The 18,654-nt window shown below is 34.5% G+C and overlaps 1 protein-coding gene across 1 annotated transcript; it reads right to left on the bottom strand.

Annotated features, from left to right (window-relative positions):
- Positions 1 to 929: 929 nt before the first annotated feature.
- Positions 930 to 2,614, bottom strand: LOC122013707 (UBP1-associated protein 2B-like; the record flags this gene model as incomplete). Its single annotated transcript, XM_042569941.1, has 3 exons — positions 930 to 2,024; positions 2,154 to 2,238; positions 2,304 to 2,614. Coding segments are annotated over 3 exons (1,131 nt in total), but the record flags the coding sequence as incomplete, so codon positions are not given.
- Between the last annotated feature and the right edge of the window lie 16,040 nt (positions 2,615 to 18,654).

The raw sequence follows: 18,654 nt of genomic DNA, 5'->3' as shown, positions 1-18,654 counted from the left end.
AGATGTTGTCTGGAGAAGCAAGGATATATTGCAAATCGCAAAGATGAAAACCATGAGAGCTGACCATGGATGGAAATGTCGCATGTGAAGGCTGCAAACGGTGAAGGTCAGGAACAGAGGTTCAATGCACAAAAACACCACAAAAAATAAAGCTTACAAAAGTTTTTGATGAAAAGGAGCTCGGCTTGATTTATCCTTTGTCAAAATTTGTGGTGTTTAAATAAAATTTAAGGAAATAGTACCTCACCATTGTCATTTTGGAGTTTGCTTTAGGTCCGGAACTTTAAGATAGTAAGTTAATTAGCCATCTCGTGTAAGTGACAATGACATGCCAGTATAAATAAACCATACAGTGAGAATGATCACCAAAATCATAAAAGATTACTAAGATGCACCTCTATTCTGCATTATGCTATTCTATTGTTAAATGCACTGTCGAGGAGACAAACAAGAGGCAAAAAGATATTTTAGCAGAATATAATAAAATGAAGTGAAAAAAGCATGACAATTTAATCAACGCTTCCAGAGATAAACCTTACAGCATAATGATGTAGAAGAATGTTGGATATCACAGCGGCCTCTTGATTATTGTCTCATTGTTGAACCTACAAATTTCAGAAATAGCACCGAGAAGAGGCTAGAAGTCAACAGAGAAGACATGTTAAAAAGGCACAACTCAGAACCAAGGTAAATAAATCAAAAATCAAGTAAACAGCACATCTGAAAATGCAAGCGGTTTCAGCCGCCAAATCATGAAATTCTGAAAGACATGTGTTAGCACTCCACTCCATCTTTGTCAGACCCCAAATCATGAAATTCTGAAAGAATGCTTAAAGTAAAATATGTAATAGCAGTGAGATAATCACATACGGTCATTAGATTTTTAGAAATTGATAATGGCACATCAATCTCCAAACAAAACTTGCTTCTGCATTACAAAAATTAAGATTTGACAATAAAGTTCGAACAACATTGTCCACTATATAAAAACATAGTAACGGAATTCCAAGGAAGAATACCAAAAACATAAGTCAAAAATCAATAGAGTGAAAAATAGATATAAGCAGTTCCAGTATTTGAACAACTGTAGCATCGGAAGCCTTTCTTGATATCCAGCACCAACAGAGATTGAAAATCCATGTAATCTTTAAATGGCACAGAATCAAGACCTCTGAATGGAACTAGAACACAGGAACGACAGTTAGAAAGGAAATCGAACATGATGTGCGTGTGACCAATAATTTGCGCAAGTAGTTACATAAATACATGTTAAATGATATCATCTATACCTAAACTTGTCCATATCCACACATTGATCCAGTTGGTCGCCTTGACACTGGAGCTGTCCCTGTTGGGTAAGAGCTGCCACTTTGAGCAACAGACTGACTGCTCTGATACCCCTGAGGGCCCTGAAACCCTGGAGGTCCTAAAAACCCTGGCGAACCTTGAAAACCTGTAGCGCCCTGGAAACCAGCAGATCCCTGATATACAGAACTTGCAGCCCCATAGTTTGGCACCTGGGCCATCTGAGGTAAAGTGGGTGCAGTCTGCTGACTCCCTGCAGCACCAAATGTAGTTGCAAAGGAAGGGTTCAAAGTAAGAACAGAAGGTGTCATTCCAAATGCAGCTGGATTCTGCCAAGCAGCTGCTAGTAAAGCAAGCACAGTAGCATTAGACTGCATAGCCTGCCCATATGCTTGTGCCCCGCCCATGCCAAGAAAACCCTGCCCCGTCAATGCAGCTTGTTGAGCTAACCCAATATCTGATACATGCATTGTATAATCAGGACCATTGAGATTTCCTTTGCTCGGTGCTGCATTGAGTGGAGCTGCTGTATTAAAATCTTGTGCCCCCTTATTTTTGTCGTTAGCCCTCTCACATTGAGGAACAATACCCTCAAAATTCTTGTTTGGCTCCTCGAGGGCTCTCATGGCACCCTCCACTGTCTTATAGACAAACAAAGCGTGCCCTTTCGGCTTCCCAATATTCCGAACAAAGCCAATAGGACCCTCCTCCATCTCACCCTACTGGGAGAAAAAGTCAAAGAGACGACCACCACCGACATCAGCACGAACATTTCCTACATAGATCTTTCTAGCTACATTGTCCTGATAAGTGGTAAAAATAATACCTAGGGTCAGGGTTATAATTCAGGTGGAGCCAGCAGATGCGAGTTGGCAAGAGGCCATGCGGCCGTCGATTAGCTTCTGTGGGCGACGGAGGGCATGGCGGAAGGAACTCCAGTGGCGGAATAGAACAAAGCCAGATCCCTTGAATCGGCCGCTGACCTTGTCGATCATGACGCGGTAATCATCATGTCCCCATAGCGGGAGTACGAGAAACGGAGGGCATCGGCGGTGGTGTTCCAGTCGAGGCGATGGACGAATAGTTTGCGGCGGGAGGTGTCTAAGTCAGCGGTGCGGCGGATCTCGTCCAGGGTAGCGGCATCAGATGCGGCGGCGAAGAGGAGGAGCGCAACGAGCTGGTACCTGGAGAACGGCTCAATAAGTTTACCCACCTCGTCGTCATCCCCGTCGGCGTCCTCCTCGTCGAAGGCGGGAGCGGGCGTGTAGAGGACGGTCGGGGAAGGGGATCGGAGGCGGTGGTGAGGAGCTCATCCTTTGGTCGATCTTCGGCTTCGTCGTCGCCATCGAGGCGGCTTCGGAGAGGACTCCACAGTCCACTCCACTGCGAGGGTTTCGAAAACTGATAATACAAAATAAAATAAGCATTTCCTCTCCATTTTTTCAACATCTCTTTGTCTTTATAATGCAGTACCGATCCCCTACCATATCCGTAATTTACAGACTAAAAGATCCGTGCTCTAATACAATATTTTTGATTTGTGCTCTAATACAGTAGGAATCTTCTAGTCCGTAAATTGCGATTTAAGAGATGGTCCATTACATGAGGACCCTTGATTTGGATGAATCCCACTTTTAAAAAAGTGGGTTCATCCAAATCAAGGATCTAAAAAGGTGAAGCATCCCCTGGTCCGTAATTTACGGACCAGAAGATCTGTACTATGAGAACCCTTAATTTGGATGAATCCCACTTTTAAGAAAGTGGGGTTCATCTAAATCAAGGATCTAAAAAAATGGATTATCCCTGATCCGTAATTTATAGACCAAAAGATCCGTGCTCTAATGCAGTAGGGATCCTCTGGCCAGCAAATTACGGATCAGGGGATGATCTACTGCATCAGGACCCTTGATTTAGATGAATCCCACTTTTAAAAAAGTGGGGTTCATCCAAATCAAAGGTCTAAAAAAGTGGATCATCCTCTGTTCCGCAATTTACGGACCAGAAGATCCGTGCTCTAATACAGTAGGGATCCTCTGGTCCATAAATTACGGATCAGGGGATAATCCACTCCATCATGACCCTTGATTTGGATGAACCCCACTTTTTTAAAAGTGGGGTTCATCCAAATCAAGGGTCTAAAAAAGTGGATCATCCCTTGGTCTGCAATTTACGAACCAGGAGATCCGTGCTCTAATGCAGTAGAGATCCTTTGGCCCGCAAATTACAGATCAGGGGATGGTCCACTGCATGAGGACCCTTGATTTGAATGAATCCCACTTTCTTAAAAGTGGGATTCATCCAAATCAAGGGTCTAAAAAAGTGGATCATCCCCTAGTCCACAATTTACGGATCAAAAGATCCGTGCTCTAATGCAATAGGGATCCTCTTGTCCTCAAATTACGAATCAGGGGATGATCCACTGCATGAGGACTCTTGATTTGGATGAATCTCACTTTTAAGAAAGTGGGGTTCATCTAAATCAAGGGTTTAAAAAAGTGGATCATTCCATGGTCCACAATTTACGGACCAGAAGATCCATGCTCTAATGCAGTAGGGATCCTCTAGTCCGCAAATTGCGGATCAGGAGATGGTCCACTGCATAAGGACCCTTAATTTGGATGAATCCCACTTTTAAGAAAGTAAGGTGCATCCAAATCAAGGATCTAAAAAAGTGGATCATCCTCTGGTCCATAATTTACGGACCAGAAGATCCATTCTCTTAGACTCAATCCTCGATGAATCACGATGCCACTACCTTAATTAATAAAGATTAAAGATATGAGAAATTTTTTTTTTTCCGGTAGAGTACATCTCTTATGTTGGTCCTTCAATTTGTACCACAGGGTCAACTCAAAACATAGGTCATTATGGCTTATGCCTAGGGCCCCTATTATATTGGGGCCATTAGATTTCATATATATATATATATAATTTAAAAATATATATGGAGTGGTATATGAAATATTTAAAATTATGACTAAATTAAATTTAGTCAAAATTTATTTTAATTGATAATTTTAATTTTTTACTAGTCAAATTATATTCAATCAGTAATTTTAAAATTTTAAATTTAATCAATAATTAATCATTTTTAATTTTTAATAGATTAAAGTTTAGATCGTTTTTATTTTTTTACTCTGGCTAAATTTAATTGATAATTTTAATTTCTTATCATTAAAATTAGATTTAGTTAATAATTTATTTTTATTTTTTATTAAAATTTAATTTGTAATTTTTAGCTTTTTACTGGTAAAAATTAATTTACTAATCAAAATTAAATTTTGTTAATAAATTAAAAATATTTATGAGTTATATTTAATTTATATTTTTTTAATAAAAATTTAATATTACACTATTATTTTTTTTTCTAAATTTTTTTTTTGTTCTATCTACTCTTATCAATTTTTTTTAAAAAAAAATTCTTTCAATTTTTTAATAATTATCCGTTGATGTTTATTAGTTAACTAATTTTAGTTAAATAAATTTTCTTAATAATTTATCAAAGTTAAGATTAATAAAAAGATAATTTGGTTTATGAAGTTCCCTCCAATACAAAATTTCAAAAAAGAATCTATTTTATGTAATGACTATACCTAGTACTCAGAATCTATTTCTATACATACAATAATTTTATTGTTGTGTCAAGACTTTCTTTCCTTAAAATTAAAATTGACTGATATTTTTTTAAAATAGAAATTAAAATGCATATTAATAATACTATAATAATTTATTACTCATTTCCAAATTAGTTAACATAAATATTTTTTATTTTTTAAATTTTACTAATAAAGAAGTTAAGTTTAATGCAAGAAAATGTTATACGTGGCATAGTTTGTCACTATTTCCAATTATATAAATTATTATTGACAATATATGTAAATGCTCTTTTAAGGGGGTGTTTGGTTTAGGGTAATAGGAGTGGGGAATGAGAATATAATGGGAATCATTGATTGTCATTGTTAATGTTTGGATTATAGGAATAGGAATACAAATAAGGAAATGAATCCTTGAAATTGGGTAATAACTCATTCCCATGTATCTCCCCTTCAATGAGTCATTACCTTATTTTCATCAATCAAAATATTCCTTTATTCCAAAAATATCCTTGACTTAAAACTAAAATTTTCTGCATTAATATCGAATATCAAAATATATATATTTTTTCTTTCATATCACTTCTCTCTCCTTGTTCTCTCTCATCATATTTTCTCTCTCATCATTTTATCACACACTTTCTTTCTCCTTAATCTCTCACACTTTTTTTTTTTTCTCATTACACTTTCTCTCTCCTCAATCTCTCCCATCATACTCTCTTTTCTCTTTTTTTCTCATCACACTTTCTCTCTCATCATATTTTCTCTCTCCTCAATCTCTCTTGTCACACTCCCTCCTTTTTTCCTCAACACACATTCTCTCTCAACACACTTTCTCTCTCCTCAATCTCTCCTATCGTACTCACTGCTCTCTTTTTTTCTCATCACACTTTCTCTCTCATCATACTTTTTCTCTCACCATACTTTCTCTCTCCTCAAGCTCTCTCATCACACTCTCTCTCCTCAGTTTTTCTCATTATATTTTCTCTCTCTTCATCCTCTCCCATCATACTTTCTCTCACATCATATTTTCTCTCTTATCATGCTCTCTCCAATTACACTCTCTTTTCTCATTTTCTCTCATCACACTTTCTCTCTCTTCATTCTTTCAACATACTTTCTCTCTCATCACACTTTTTCTCTCTTCATTCTTTCTCATCACACTTTCTCTCTCATCATTCTCTTTAATCATATTTTTCTCTCACATTCATCTTTATCTCACATCTAATTTTTTTCTCTTATTTTTCTTTAAGGGTAAAAAAGAAAATTTTGATTTATTCCGATAGAAGATATACAACTAACCAAACATTGCTTTTAAGAGTGATATCAATGCTCATACTCATTCTCATTCCACAATATAATGATTCCCATTCCGATTCGTATTCTTAGGAAAGAACCAAACGCCCCCTAAATTTTACTAATAAAATTAAATGTCAGTCTGGGACATTGTTGAGTTGGCTAATGCACAATGGGTAAAGAGTTGAATCTCGTTAAAGTCAAGAAAAATGTTATTCTCACAGTAGTCAACTATAACTTTCTGATTTACTTTCTCATAGATGATCGTAAGATTGACCGTGTTAAGCTGCTAAGATGGTAACTTTTAATTTTTAGAATAACTAATAAAATTAAACATCTCTAATAATATTTATTTTTGAAAAATATTAAGGTCTTATTTTTTCTACCTAAGGTTTTAAGAAGGATTGAGACGACTTTGTTATATCACAAAAGAAAAGAAATTAAATAATTAATATTAAGTGAATGTGCCTGATAGATAATAAGTTGTAGATTACGTGATAAAAAAACAATATTGGATGATGAGCTGACGAAAATAAAAGAAAAGGGAAAGGGAGAGAAATCAATCTTAGAAAAGGAAAATGAAAAATTAAAAGAGAGGACAAATGAGGATAATCGGATGACGTAGCTTCTCTGGCTGCTGGGGAAGCAATATCTCTGGCACGTCATCCAAGTTGGACGCCGCAAAGTGGCGCTTGGCAAGATCCGCCACGCGCGGTGCCAACTGTTGACGATGTATCTGGCACTAACATTTGTCGATCAAATGATAGAAGCAGATGGTGGTACAGATTGTTCTTCCAGATCATCCTACAGTAACTCAGTCTGGGGCCTCGAGCCATGGCTGTTGGTTCTTTTGCAGCTTGATCTTCTTCTCGTAAAATCAAAATCTAAACTAGATCACAGAATTTGATGAGAGACTTCGTGTTTATTAAAATCTCAGAAAGTTAAACGAGTGTCAGTCGCCGGAATCGGTAACCAGCGATGCTAGTTGGCGGAATCGAAATGTGGTAGCTGGGATATGAGGAAACATGCAGGTCGCGCTTTTGATCAGTCGTAGTATCCGAAAATATAATCCTCGAGACAGGGATCGAACACCTTTTGGTAAGTACCCTGAATTAAATTTTAATGTGGTATCGGGTTAAATTAGGTAATATAATTTTAATATATTATATCTAAGTGGGTAGGAATTTAGGAATATAAGAAATTGAGCGGAAGATGCACTTAGAGAGAAGAATGAGTCAACAAGCTCGGTGCATTATAGAGACGATATGCTGAGGAAGAGTACACCGGTAGACGAGAAAGACGTGCACAACGTTCGAGATATGAGAAGTCGGGGAAGAAGTCTACTCGAAAAGAAGATTAGAATTGGGTTCAAGTAATTCATCTCCAGATGACTAAAACATGACCGAATAAAAAAAGGATTTGCGAGCTACCAGCCTGGATTGAAGGCACCTCCAAGGGTTTTGGAGGCGCCTCAAGCGTCGTAGCGGAGTTGTTGCTTTAGGGACTCGAGGCGCCTCGGAGGAGCACGAAGGCGCCCTCGCGCTTGTTCGAAGGAGGCGCCCTGAAGCAGCTTGGAGGCCCCCTCGTACCTCGTGATAGAAGCACCCTCAAGGAAGTTGAAAGCGCCCTCAAACGCAGAAAGTCGTTGGTTAACCGTTGGTTGACCGTTGAAGTGTGGATAAAGTTTTATCCACTTGGAGGTACCGTAAAGTGCTTTGGAGGAGCCTCCAACCAACGGTAACTTTTTCAGGAGGTTATAAAAAGCATGATCTGGAGCTAGTAATTTTTCAACAATCACTGTATTTATTTTCCTACCTTTTTCTGAGCATTCAAAATGTATAAGAGGCTACTCCGCTTGCACAAAGAAGATTTTTCTTAGTGAAGCTTTCAATTATTTTAGATTAACAACCGCCTATGTTTTAATTAAGTAAATCTTTTTGTCCTCTACTTCATTTCTGTTATTGCTTTCAATGTTAATCATATGTGCTTAATTAATTTGATTATCATTGGTAAGCAAAAGAAAGAGATTTGGTTAATTTGTTTTCATGACTATTCACCCCCCTCTGCGCTTTAGTTGGCCTATGCAAACTTACTATATATTGGTATCAGAGTCCAACCATTTCAGAAGGATTGACCGTCAATTGAAGCAAGAAGAAGATGGTCGGATCTAGTATTAATCGTCAAAATTCGAGGGGGAGTTCATGCTATAGAAGCAAAAAATGAAGATATACTTTAAAACTAATTTCGATATTTTACTAACTATAAAATATGATTTTGAAGTGCCTATAAATGAAAATGGAGAAAAAAAAAGAAAAGTGTCATTGGAACAAAAAGCAACAAACCAAGTTCATGGCAAACGGTAAAATTGAATTCTACCTCTTGAGTGTGCTACAACCATCTCAAGTTGCAACCAAATCGACGCTTATAACTCAGCAAAAAAACTTTGAGAAAAATTTCTAGAGTTGCACGAATTAAGGAACCTTGGAGACCAAGTTGGCAAAAACAGATGTGCTCTGCAACAAGCTCAACAATCTACGACTGAAAAAAGGAAAGTTAGTCGCTTAACTGCATTTGAAGCTTAAAGAATTAATTACCGGACTAACCAACCTAAGAGAAACGATAACGAATCAAGATTCACTGAGGTATACCCTAAATGCTTTTCTAAGAACATCGACATGGACATCTATAGTAGACTCCTACTATATCTCCAAAGATCTCAAGGTAAGTACGCTAGAGAATTTATTTTCAACTTTCAAACTTCACGAATCCGATATGCAGGTCATAAAGATATAAAAAAGTCAAACAATAATATTGCCCTAAAAGCCAAAAAGAATGTGTTGGGACTGAATATGGAGCTGGAGGGGGGGGGGGGTGAATAGCTCGGAGTGCTCGTCGTGCTCTTCGTTGCTTGTTTCTTCAATGATATGCAGCGGAAATACAAAAGAAACAAATACACAACGCTAACACTAGGGATTTACTTTGTATCCACCTCACAAGAGGTGACTAGTCCAAGGATCCACACACTCACGCACCCTGCACTATGAATAACACTCCTTTATGGTAACTACCAAAGGCGGAGAAGCCCTACAAGTTCACACTACAAGAAGAAAGGGAAAGGGAACAAGATACAAGCAAAAGCTTACACGTTTGCACAGGAGAAACCCTAACCCTAGCTTTCTTCTTCAGCTGTAGATCCGCCTCTTGACTTGGAAAAGCCTCCAAGAACCTTCAAGAACTGGCAATCTGAACTTTGTGGAGAAGCTGTGGAGATGCTGTGAAGATCGGGAGTGAATAGTGCAAGTTCTCGAAGCGCTGCCGAAGGAATCGAACACCTGCAGCTAAATACGATGCCAACGGTCGGATCCCGATCGATTGGAACGCTCCCAATCGATCGGGGAGGCTTTGGATCGATCGACCGATCGATCCAGAGCGCCTCTGTGCTCTCTGGAATAGCCTGGATCGATCGGTTGATCGATCCAGGGCTTATCGCATGAAAGCCACGCCTCCCAATCGATCCACTGATCGATTGGAGGCTCCCAATCGATCGGTCGATCGATTGGGAGGCTTTCTGTTCGCGCGACGTTTCTCCCCAATCGATCCACTGATCGATTGGGAGAAGGCTTGTCGCGGGGACTCACCCAATCGATCGGCCGATCGATTGAGCATGATCCAATCGATCGGCTGATCGATCCAGATCTTGGTTTTTGCTCAAAACCAAGTCCAAAGCCCCCCCCTAAACCAACATCCAGTCAACCATAACTTGTTGGTACATAAAAGCTAGCATCCGGTCATCCTTGACCAGCTAGGACTCTCTCACAAAGTGTCCGGTCAATCCCTTTGACCCACTTGGACTTTTCTCCTCTTGCCAAGTATCCGGTCAATCCCTTTGACCTACTTGGACTTTTCTTCCTCGTGCCAAGTATCCGGTCAATCCCTTTGACCAACTTGGACTTTCCCACACCAGATGTCTGATCAGCCTTGATCCATTTGGATTTCCTCGTGCCTGGCTTCACTCACCAGGATTTCCTTCTGCCTAGCTTCACTCACTAGGTCTTTCCATCTGCCTGGCTTCACTCACCAGGACTTTCACCTAGCTTCACTCACTAGGATTTCCTTCTGCCTAGCTTCACTCACTAGGTCTTTCACTTGGCTTCACTCACCAGGATTTCCGTCTGGCTAGCTTCACTCACTAGGTCTTTCACCTGGCTTCACTCACCAGGATTTCCCTTCAAATATCCAGTCTTACTTGACTCTCCTTCACACGTGAACAATTGCACATGCAATCTTCATGTATTATCAAATATCGAAACTACAACATCAAGACTCGAGCTTGACTCAATTCAAGCTCAGTCAACACGGTCAACCTTGACCTGGGGAATATTGCACCAACAGAATGAATCAGATTTCGACACATCTCTCGACAAAAATGAAAAAGCTTACGTGGTTAGAAAATTTTCTGAATTTTTTAAAACTAACAAATTCAACAAGTTTCACGAAACAAGAAAAGAGTACAATGTACAACTAAGATGAGAAAGAACACATAAAAGAAAATTGTCCAAAATTAAAAGGCAAAGATAAAGGATCAAGTAAGCCGAAACAAAGGACTCTGAAAGCAACTTAGGACGAGACGTCATCATCCGAATTTGAGACGGAGAAATATGCTGGACTAGCATTAATGGCAAGTCATCAAACAGAGAGCATCGATGAAGGAGGATCTACTTCAAAGGAAAGCAACGATGAAGGGAGAGAGTCAAACTTCAAAATAGATATGATATGTTAGGTATCTCTTTTTGTCTCTAAGGTATAAAATTAATATCTAAATTTTTATATAAACTCAAGTCTAAAAATAATTTAAAAAAACAATATTGAATTAAAAATTATTTTAGTCAAAACATATCCATTAAATTTTTTTGATAGAGTTAAAAATGAAAATACTAAATTCAAAGAACAGATTAAATTCTTGAGAAAATCAAATTAATTTATTTTGAATTTTAAAAATTTTAGAGAGCTATTGATATATTAGGAACCATAGGAGGTAAATTGTAAAATATTTAAAATTAATATTCTTAAAAAATACTTATAAATTCAGTTGGTAATAATTTATTTTGGATTGTCAAATCATGCCTAATTTGATTAAAAGCAATTTTCATGTCGGTCTTAAATTTAATTTATTTTAATTTTTTATATTGTTTATAAAATTAATTATTTGGTATATTTCCTTTTTAGTGTCAACTTTTTCCCTTTGAAAACTGAAATGATTCTGCTAACAAAAAAAAAATTCCAATATTTTTTAATGTTTATATTAATTTTTATAATTTTTCTAACGAAAATCAAATTTTTAAAATTAAAATTATTTTAAAAATAGATTTTTAAAAAGGTTAGTTTTTCTATGATAATAAGTTAAATTTTCGGTTAGAATAAATAATCTCGAGATTTTTTTTTGTAATTATCTAATTTTTTCATGATTTTTTTGATAAAAATATATTTTTGAATTTAAAATTATTTTGGTGATAAATTTTAAAAAATCTGATTTTTTTTCGCTAAGACAGATTTTTTTAATTAAAAATCTATTTTTAAATGTTGAAATTCGAAAATAACTATTTTATTAAAAAATTTATTATGGTTCAAATAATATTATTTTATTCTTAATTTTTTTTCATGTTTGTAATACTTATATTTGTCATTTGTAAAATTTTTTAAAAATATTTTCGAAACTTAAAATAATTTTTACATTATTTTTATAAAAATTGTTACTTTTAAATATTATTTTTGATAAAAAAAAGATAAATAACTGAAAATTCGATCTTAGACACATGGAAAAATATGTATACCTTTTTTTCTCTAAGTATAAAATTAATATCTAAATTTTTATGTAAACTCAAGTCTAAAAATAATAAATTAAAAAAAGACAATATAGAATTAAAAATTAGTTTAGCCAAAGCATATCCATTAAAAGTTGTTGATAGAGTTAAAAATAAAAATAATAAATTAAAAGAACGGATAGAATTTTTAAGAAAATTCTACATTCTCAAATTCATTTATTCTAAAGTTTAAACATTTTAAAGAACTTAGTTGATATATTAAGAATCATAGGGGGTAAATTATAAAAGTACCTAAAATTAATATTCTTAAAAAATATTTATAAATCTAAGAAGTCAAACGGAAAATACAGTCGTGAAAATGATGATACAGTAAGCGAATGATGCATCCGAGTGATGAGATGCTATGGAAATGTATATCGATGGATGAGAAGGAAGTGCGCAATGCTCAAGGGACGAGAGGCTGGGGAGGAAGCCTACTCGAAGAGAAAGCGGAGTTAGGCTCGAGTGAGCTCAACTCCGGATGACCGGAATATCACCTATGCGAAGAAAGGACTTGGGAGTTGCAAGTCTAAAGTGAAGGCGTCTTCCAAGGTTTTTAGATGTGCCTTGGTCGTTGGCAACGGAGCTACTGCTTTCGGGACTTGAGGCATCTCGGAGGAGCACGAAGGTGCCCTCGTGCTTGTTCGAAACAGGCACCCTGAGACAACTTGGAGGCACCCTTGTGCCTCGTGATGAAGGCGCCCTCAAGGATGTTAAAGGCACCCTCAAACGCAGAAAGTTGTTGGTTAGCCATTGGTTGATCGTTGAAGTGTGAATAAAAGTTTATCCACTTGGAGGTGCCTTGTAAAGCTTTGAAGACATCTCCAACCAACAATAACTTTTTTCAAGAGAATATAAAGAATACCATGGAGCTATGAATTCTTCAATAATCACTATGTTCATTTCCTAGTTTTTTTTCAAGCGTTCAAAGTCTGTAAGAAGCTATTTTACCTGCACGAAGGAGATTTTTCTCAGTAGAATTTTTAACTATTTTAGATTAACCATCTATGTTGTAATCAAATAACATATTTTTTATCCTTTTACTTTATTTCTGTTATTATTTTTAATGTTAATTAACGATGTTTAATTAATTTGAGTATCTTGTTAATCAAAAGTAAAAGATTTGATAAATTTATTTTCAAGGTTATTAATTCCCCTCTAGTCGACCTACTAAAAGCTACACTTTTTTACTCTAAGAACGAACCAAAATTACAACTTTTGTGCTTATCAGTAACCAAAAGGGGAAATCAATACCTAGATCCGAGAACAGGGATGAGTGCTTCTTTCAAATTTGGCTTTCGAGATGGTTGAGAGAGATTGAGGATGACACCCAGATCATACTTTTCACTATAGGAGGAGAAATTTCAAATAGGGTTTTCAATGGGCGAGACTGTCGTGGTGGTGGCAGAAGATGGGGAGAGAGGAACCAATGGAGATAGTGAGGGTACGTTGGCTCCTTGGAATTTTCGTGGCCATCGATGGCTGAGACCTGTGCAACGGAATGAATCATCCGGTGTTGTCCGCATTGCGCCTTTGCGACATGCAACCACCTTGCGTGACAGATCAAATCTTCTGTCCCGTAATCTCCTGACCATTAGTTAAACTATAAATGAAAAATATCATTTTGAATTGAAAAAAATAAAATTCCCGTTTAAGATTTAGGATTTGGGGCTGTCGGAGGAGCTAGAGTGATGATAGAAACATCGTTTAAACGAGGATTTTATTTTTCAGTTTAAAATGATACTTTTCTTTTGTCGTTTAACTAATAAGACAAGGGACAGGAGAATTTGGGGGATAGAAAATCCGATCTAGGGTGAAAACAAAGCATAAAAAAACAATCTACGGATACGGGTGAAGTAAACAATGGACAGTTTTTCCTCGGTTTTTAAATCCGCCCAAATAAACAGAGCAAAAATAAGAACCACTGCCGTCGCGGTTCTTTCCCTTTTTCCACTGCTCTTCATAATTGCCAGTTTGTCTTTTTTTGTGTGTGTCTTTTGTTGGTATGTGCGATAGCTAAAAATCGAACTTTACTAGTGTTTCCGCTTTTCGTAGATTAGATGATTTGCTGATGCGATATGCGACAGCTGGTTTCTCTTCTCCTCGTGTTGTAGACTTGTAGTTATAGTCGTCATTAAGTTTCTATTACGCCCTGCTCTCGTCGTCCAGGGTTTTCTCCCGCCGCTCTCGTCCAGGTTTTCTCGCGGCTCTCTCTTTTAGGGTTTCTCGCGCTCCTCGTGGATCGTTTATCTACCGGGATGTCACCTTTGTCCTGCGCTTCCGGAATTGTTTGGTCCCTGGACCCTGATCCGTTCGCCGATTTCCCTGTGCTTCCGACCGATGTTAGTTTCTATCCATTTCTTTGCGTGGAATAGATCAGGTTTGTAAGTGTTTTATAAATTTATTATGTCTTTCTTTGGAAGATGATAATTTATTTGGTATTCATACAATTCATGGTTGAAATGAAGAATATGAAGTAATATGAAACATAAATATATTTTATGTTTTGATTAGTTAATTGACAAATAATCTTACCCATTTTAAAAGCTACTATGCTATAAATAATTATCAATTTTTTATTTGTTTGATTTCTAACGATTATATTTGGTCAATTGAAAAATATTGTTATTCATTAGAGTTTGTTGTACATTAAAAAGTTGTAACTTACACTATTCTAGTAAATACTGAAACTCATTGGAGTGTTAGTATTTTTTGATGCTTTTTATTGTCAACATTCTTCAAGAAATCATATACTTGATATGTTTACATATGGTTTCATTTTCTAAGTCAATCAATTTATTCATTTGAATCAACTACCTAATAGTCCTACCATGTCCCATTCAAAGGTGTTCTAAATTTATTATTTTCAATCTGTATTAGCGTACATACATTTTATCTTCTTAACTGGTTTTTGTATATTTTTATTTCATTTAGCATTTTATTAAAGAGTACCTTATGTTGAAGAATATGTTTGGACGTGGTGTTGAAGATATCTACATGTAAAGTGTATCTTTTCTGAGTTATAATTACTTTTTGATATAATCTCAATAGCTGTTTTTTTTTTTTTTTCATTCTAATTATTGAATTGTACAAAGGATAATTTCTTTACCAAATAATCCCTTCATGTTATGCGCTTAGCAATTAAATTTCTTTTAGCGTATATAACCATTTATACCTAGTCCAATGTTGACATTAGAATTTAGTTATGGAGAGGAGATGCAATAAAAAAAATACAAGTGTGATATAGAGTTTGAACCTCAAATCCAAGGTTGTGTATTTGGGCTTTGAAATTTTAGATATGTCTAACTTTAGTGTGATAGTGACTCGCATAATTTCATAATTTTTTCTCTATTATTTTAGAAATAGAATAAAATTTTATTGAGTAATAAATAATTTCTTGAAAAATGCAAATTAGGTTTTCAGTATGTCTCAAGTATTTGATTTGGAAAATAGATCATTTATCCCTCTATTATAGGTGATATTGAGATATCTAGATTATTGTTTATCATTCTATTCATCGCGATATCTATTACTTGAGCTGAACTTTTAGTTAGTATAATATTTCTGATTTAAGTGCCATTGATTTTATTTATGTTTTTATCTTTATTGTATAGTTTGACTTGATAATTAGATTCAACTCTTCAACCATGTCTTTGTCCTAACGAAAGTTGGACTGACTCAATGACTTGACATTCACAATGATCATACCTATAATTTGTGGTGCATTTTTTTATTAGAATTTGATAAATATTTTTTAAATATTAAAATAGTGAACCAATGTTTGGAATATATATATATATATAATTGGTGGAATCTAAATTATATTTCTATTACATAACCCACAATATTAGAAATTCTATTTATTTTGTTAGTTTGTTGGAATATTGAATGAATAATATTTTGTTATGAATACTTTTATGACATTTTATAAAGTCATTAAAAAAAGTCTTTAATTTATAAGTAATTCTTTTTTTTTTTCTATTCAAATTTGTTTGTCTGGTCATTATTAATTCCACTTATAAGGTTATCTTTTGATTTCAGAAAAATGATTTGACTCTTATGGAGCGAGAGTTTGAAAAGTTTGAAGCAGCACTTTAAAAGAGATATTAAATTTACTAGCAATCTTTAAAAAAATGGAAATTGACATTACTAGCAAATTGGAAAGCATAGGCGCCGAACTCATAGTATTTTAATAGATTTTTATAAATTTTTTGATATGGCATTAATGATTTGAGTTTCATTTATTATTGTTCATATAGGATATCCCTGCATTGAAGCAACAATGGGAAACCACACAAAAGTATGGGACAGTTCGGTAGTTAAGATATGGGGTATGTCACATGAGGTTTTGGGGATGAAACATGATGTGTCGGAGTATGTCTTCTCTTATGTCTTGACCATCTGCACTAATGACTAGTAGTCATTCATGATTTACCTCTTCTGTGTTAGTCTAAGGACGGATTAACGGGAACACTGGGACAAATGAATTACATTTTGTCACATAAAAGCAAATCATAAAGTACGTCAGTGGTTTGGTTTCAATTGCATCATTTGGCATGCTGATCATTCTACTTTCGATATAGACGACTTTGTTTCGTGACAACAGAGTTGTTTTCTCATAACTTTGATGTGTTGAGACATTTCAATTTACCACCTGATTTGTTGCTTTTACAAAATATTCTATAATTCACACTCTGTCATAATTTGTGTTTAAAATATTTCTGCATTTGATAACCTTATGTTCACATGAAAGCTATCACTGCACTTTGAGTCCTGAGGAGTTTAAGAGCTATTGAAACAATGCCTATGATTGATGATAAAACTGGAAGCTATAATGTACGATTTTTTTAAAAAAAGGAACTATGAATTGTGTTGTTTGTCGGGACAAATTACTTAGAATTATTCAGAATCTTAACTTAAAAATGAAACCTCATGTTTGTAGAATCCTATTCCTTTCAATTCATATCAAGAGTCTTTTAAGGCGGATTCATTGTCATGCTTTTTACCCCTTTAGTTCTAATTAGATTGTTCATTTTTTAATTTATTTATTCAGATTATTTTTCATGTGAGTTGAAAAATTCCATTCACAATCTTTTTAGGATTTATATTGCATAAAAATCCAAATGAACTCATGGCGAATGGATCCAAAATTAAATTGTTCTTGTAATTACAACTTAATGTATTGGGTATTAAAAATTAAATTTTGAACTTAATTGATCAAATAAATATCGAATTTAATTTAAATTTGTTTGATTTTTTTTAAGCACGAGTTTGATTTAAGTGTGACTTGAGGTTAGTTTGTTTAAATGTTATGAGTTTTTAATTCAAATAATTATTTAAAATTTTTATATTTTTAAATTTATTTAGTTGATTATTGAGTTTAAAAATATAAATTTATTTGTTAACTTTTAAAGTTTTATCTATTTATTTAGTAATCCAATTATAATTTGAAATTATTTAATTTTGAGTTCAATTTGAATTATTTAAATTTTAATTTTGAGTATATCTTACTATTTAATTAACAATTTGGATTCTTTAATAACTAATTTTAGTAAAATCTAAAATAAAATTATGTTAATATATTTTTTTTTCTTTTCATACTGAAAATAATTTTAAGGCTTATTATTAATTTTCTTGGGTTGTTTTTTATATAAAAAATATTATTGTCATGGCTCTTTTTAGTCTCATGTACTAAGATTGATAACATCGTGAGCAGAGAAGTTTCTACAAATGTTTTTGGTCTACGATATTAGAAAACATATTTTCTCGACATTTTGACTAAGATAAATGTAGTATATGTTCTTATCAGTTTAATATCTAGTATAACAAATTAAATTAATTTTGTTGTCAAGTTCAATCACTTAATTCGCAATTCAAACTTAAAATTTTTAACATTTTTATGTATATATGTTTTTATTTTTTTAAAATTTTTTGATGGGTTCGTAGTTAACTCGTAACCCATCTTTAGTTGACTTGAGGGTTTCCCAATCCACTAAAATGGTAAGCTGGCTCATCCCGTTATATGATGGATTTTTGATGAATCGGTTTGTCTTGTCATAGGTTGGTCCGTATGATATCACTATTGTCGTTCCTACAATGAGACGAAGGAAGGTAAATTACAAATCAAGTTGAGTTTGGAGGTCATTTAATTCTCATGACAATTAATGAACTCCATAGTAATTCACCCTTACCCAAGAAAAAAACTCACTACACGAACTCGACTACATTCGTGGGTCATCATAAATTAATCTACATTACTTTGATAGCGGTTTCTTTTATCGATCAATTTTTTTTTTTTGGATATTAACTTTTTGTTCATCAGCAACTTTAATTTACGATGAAGTACTCATTAATTAATTTGCAATAAACTACTCATAAAATAAATTATTTATGCCCTTATTAGATTCTATAGCTTATAAAAAGTTCTTCAATAATTTGACGACTATATTAATTTTTGAAATGAAACCGTGTTTGTTCGAGGACCATGCATAAAAGGAAATTGAAATAAAAAACGAGAATTATTTTTTTTTCTTTGCATATTTTATTAAAGTTTTTTTATAATTGAGCTTACGAAAGGATGCATTTAAAAATTCTACAAT

Source organism: Zingiber officinale, chromosome 8B, assembly GCF_018446385.1.
Source record: "Zingiber officinale cultivar Zhangliang chromosome 8B, Zo_v1.1, whole genome shotgun sequence".
NCBI classification, from domain to species: domain Eukaryota; kingdom Viridiplantae; phylum Streptophyta; class Magnoliopsida; order Zingiberales; family Zingiberaceae; genus Zingiber; species Zingiber officinale.
This window is presented reverse-complemented; position numbering and strand designations above follow the sequence as displayed.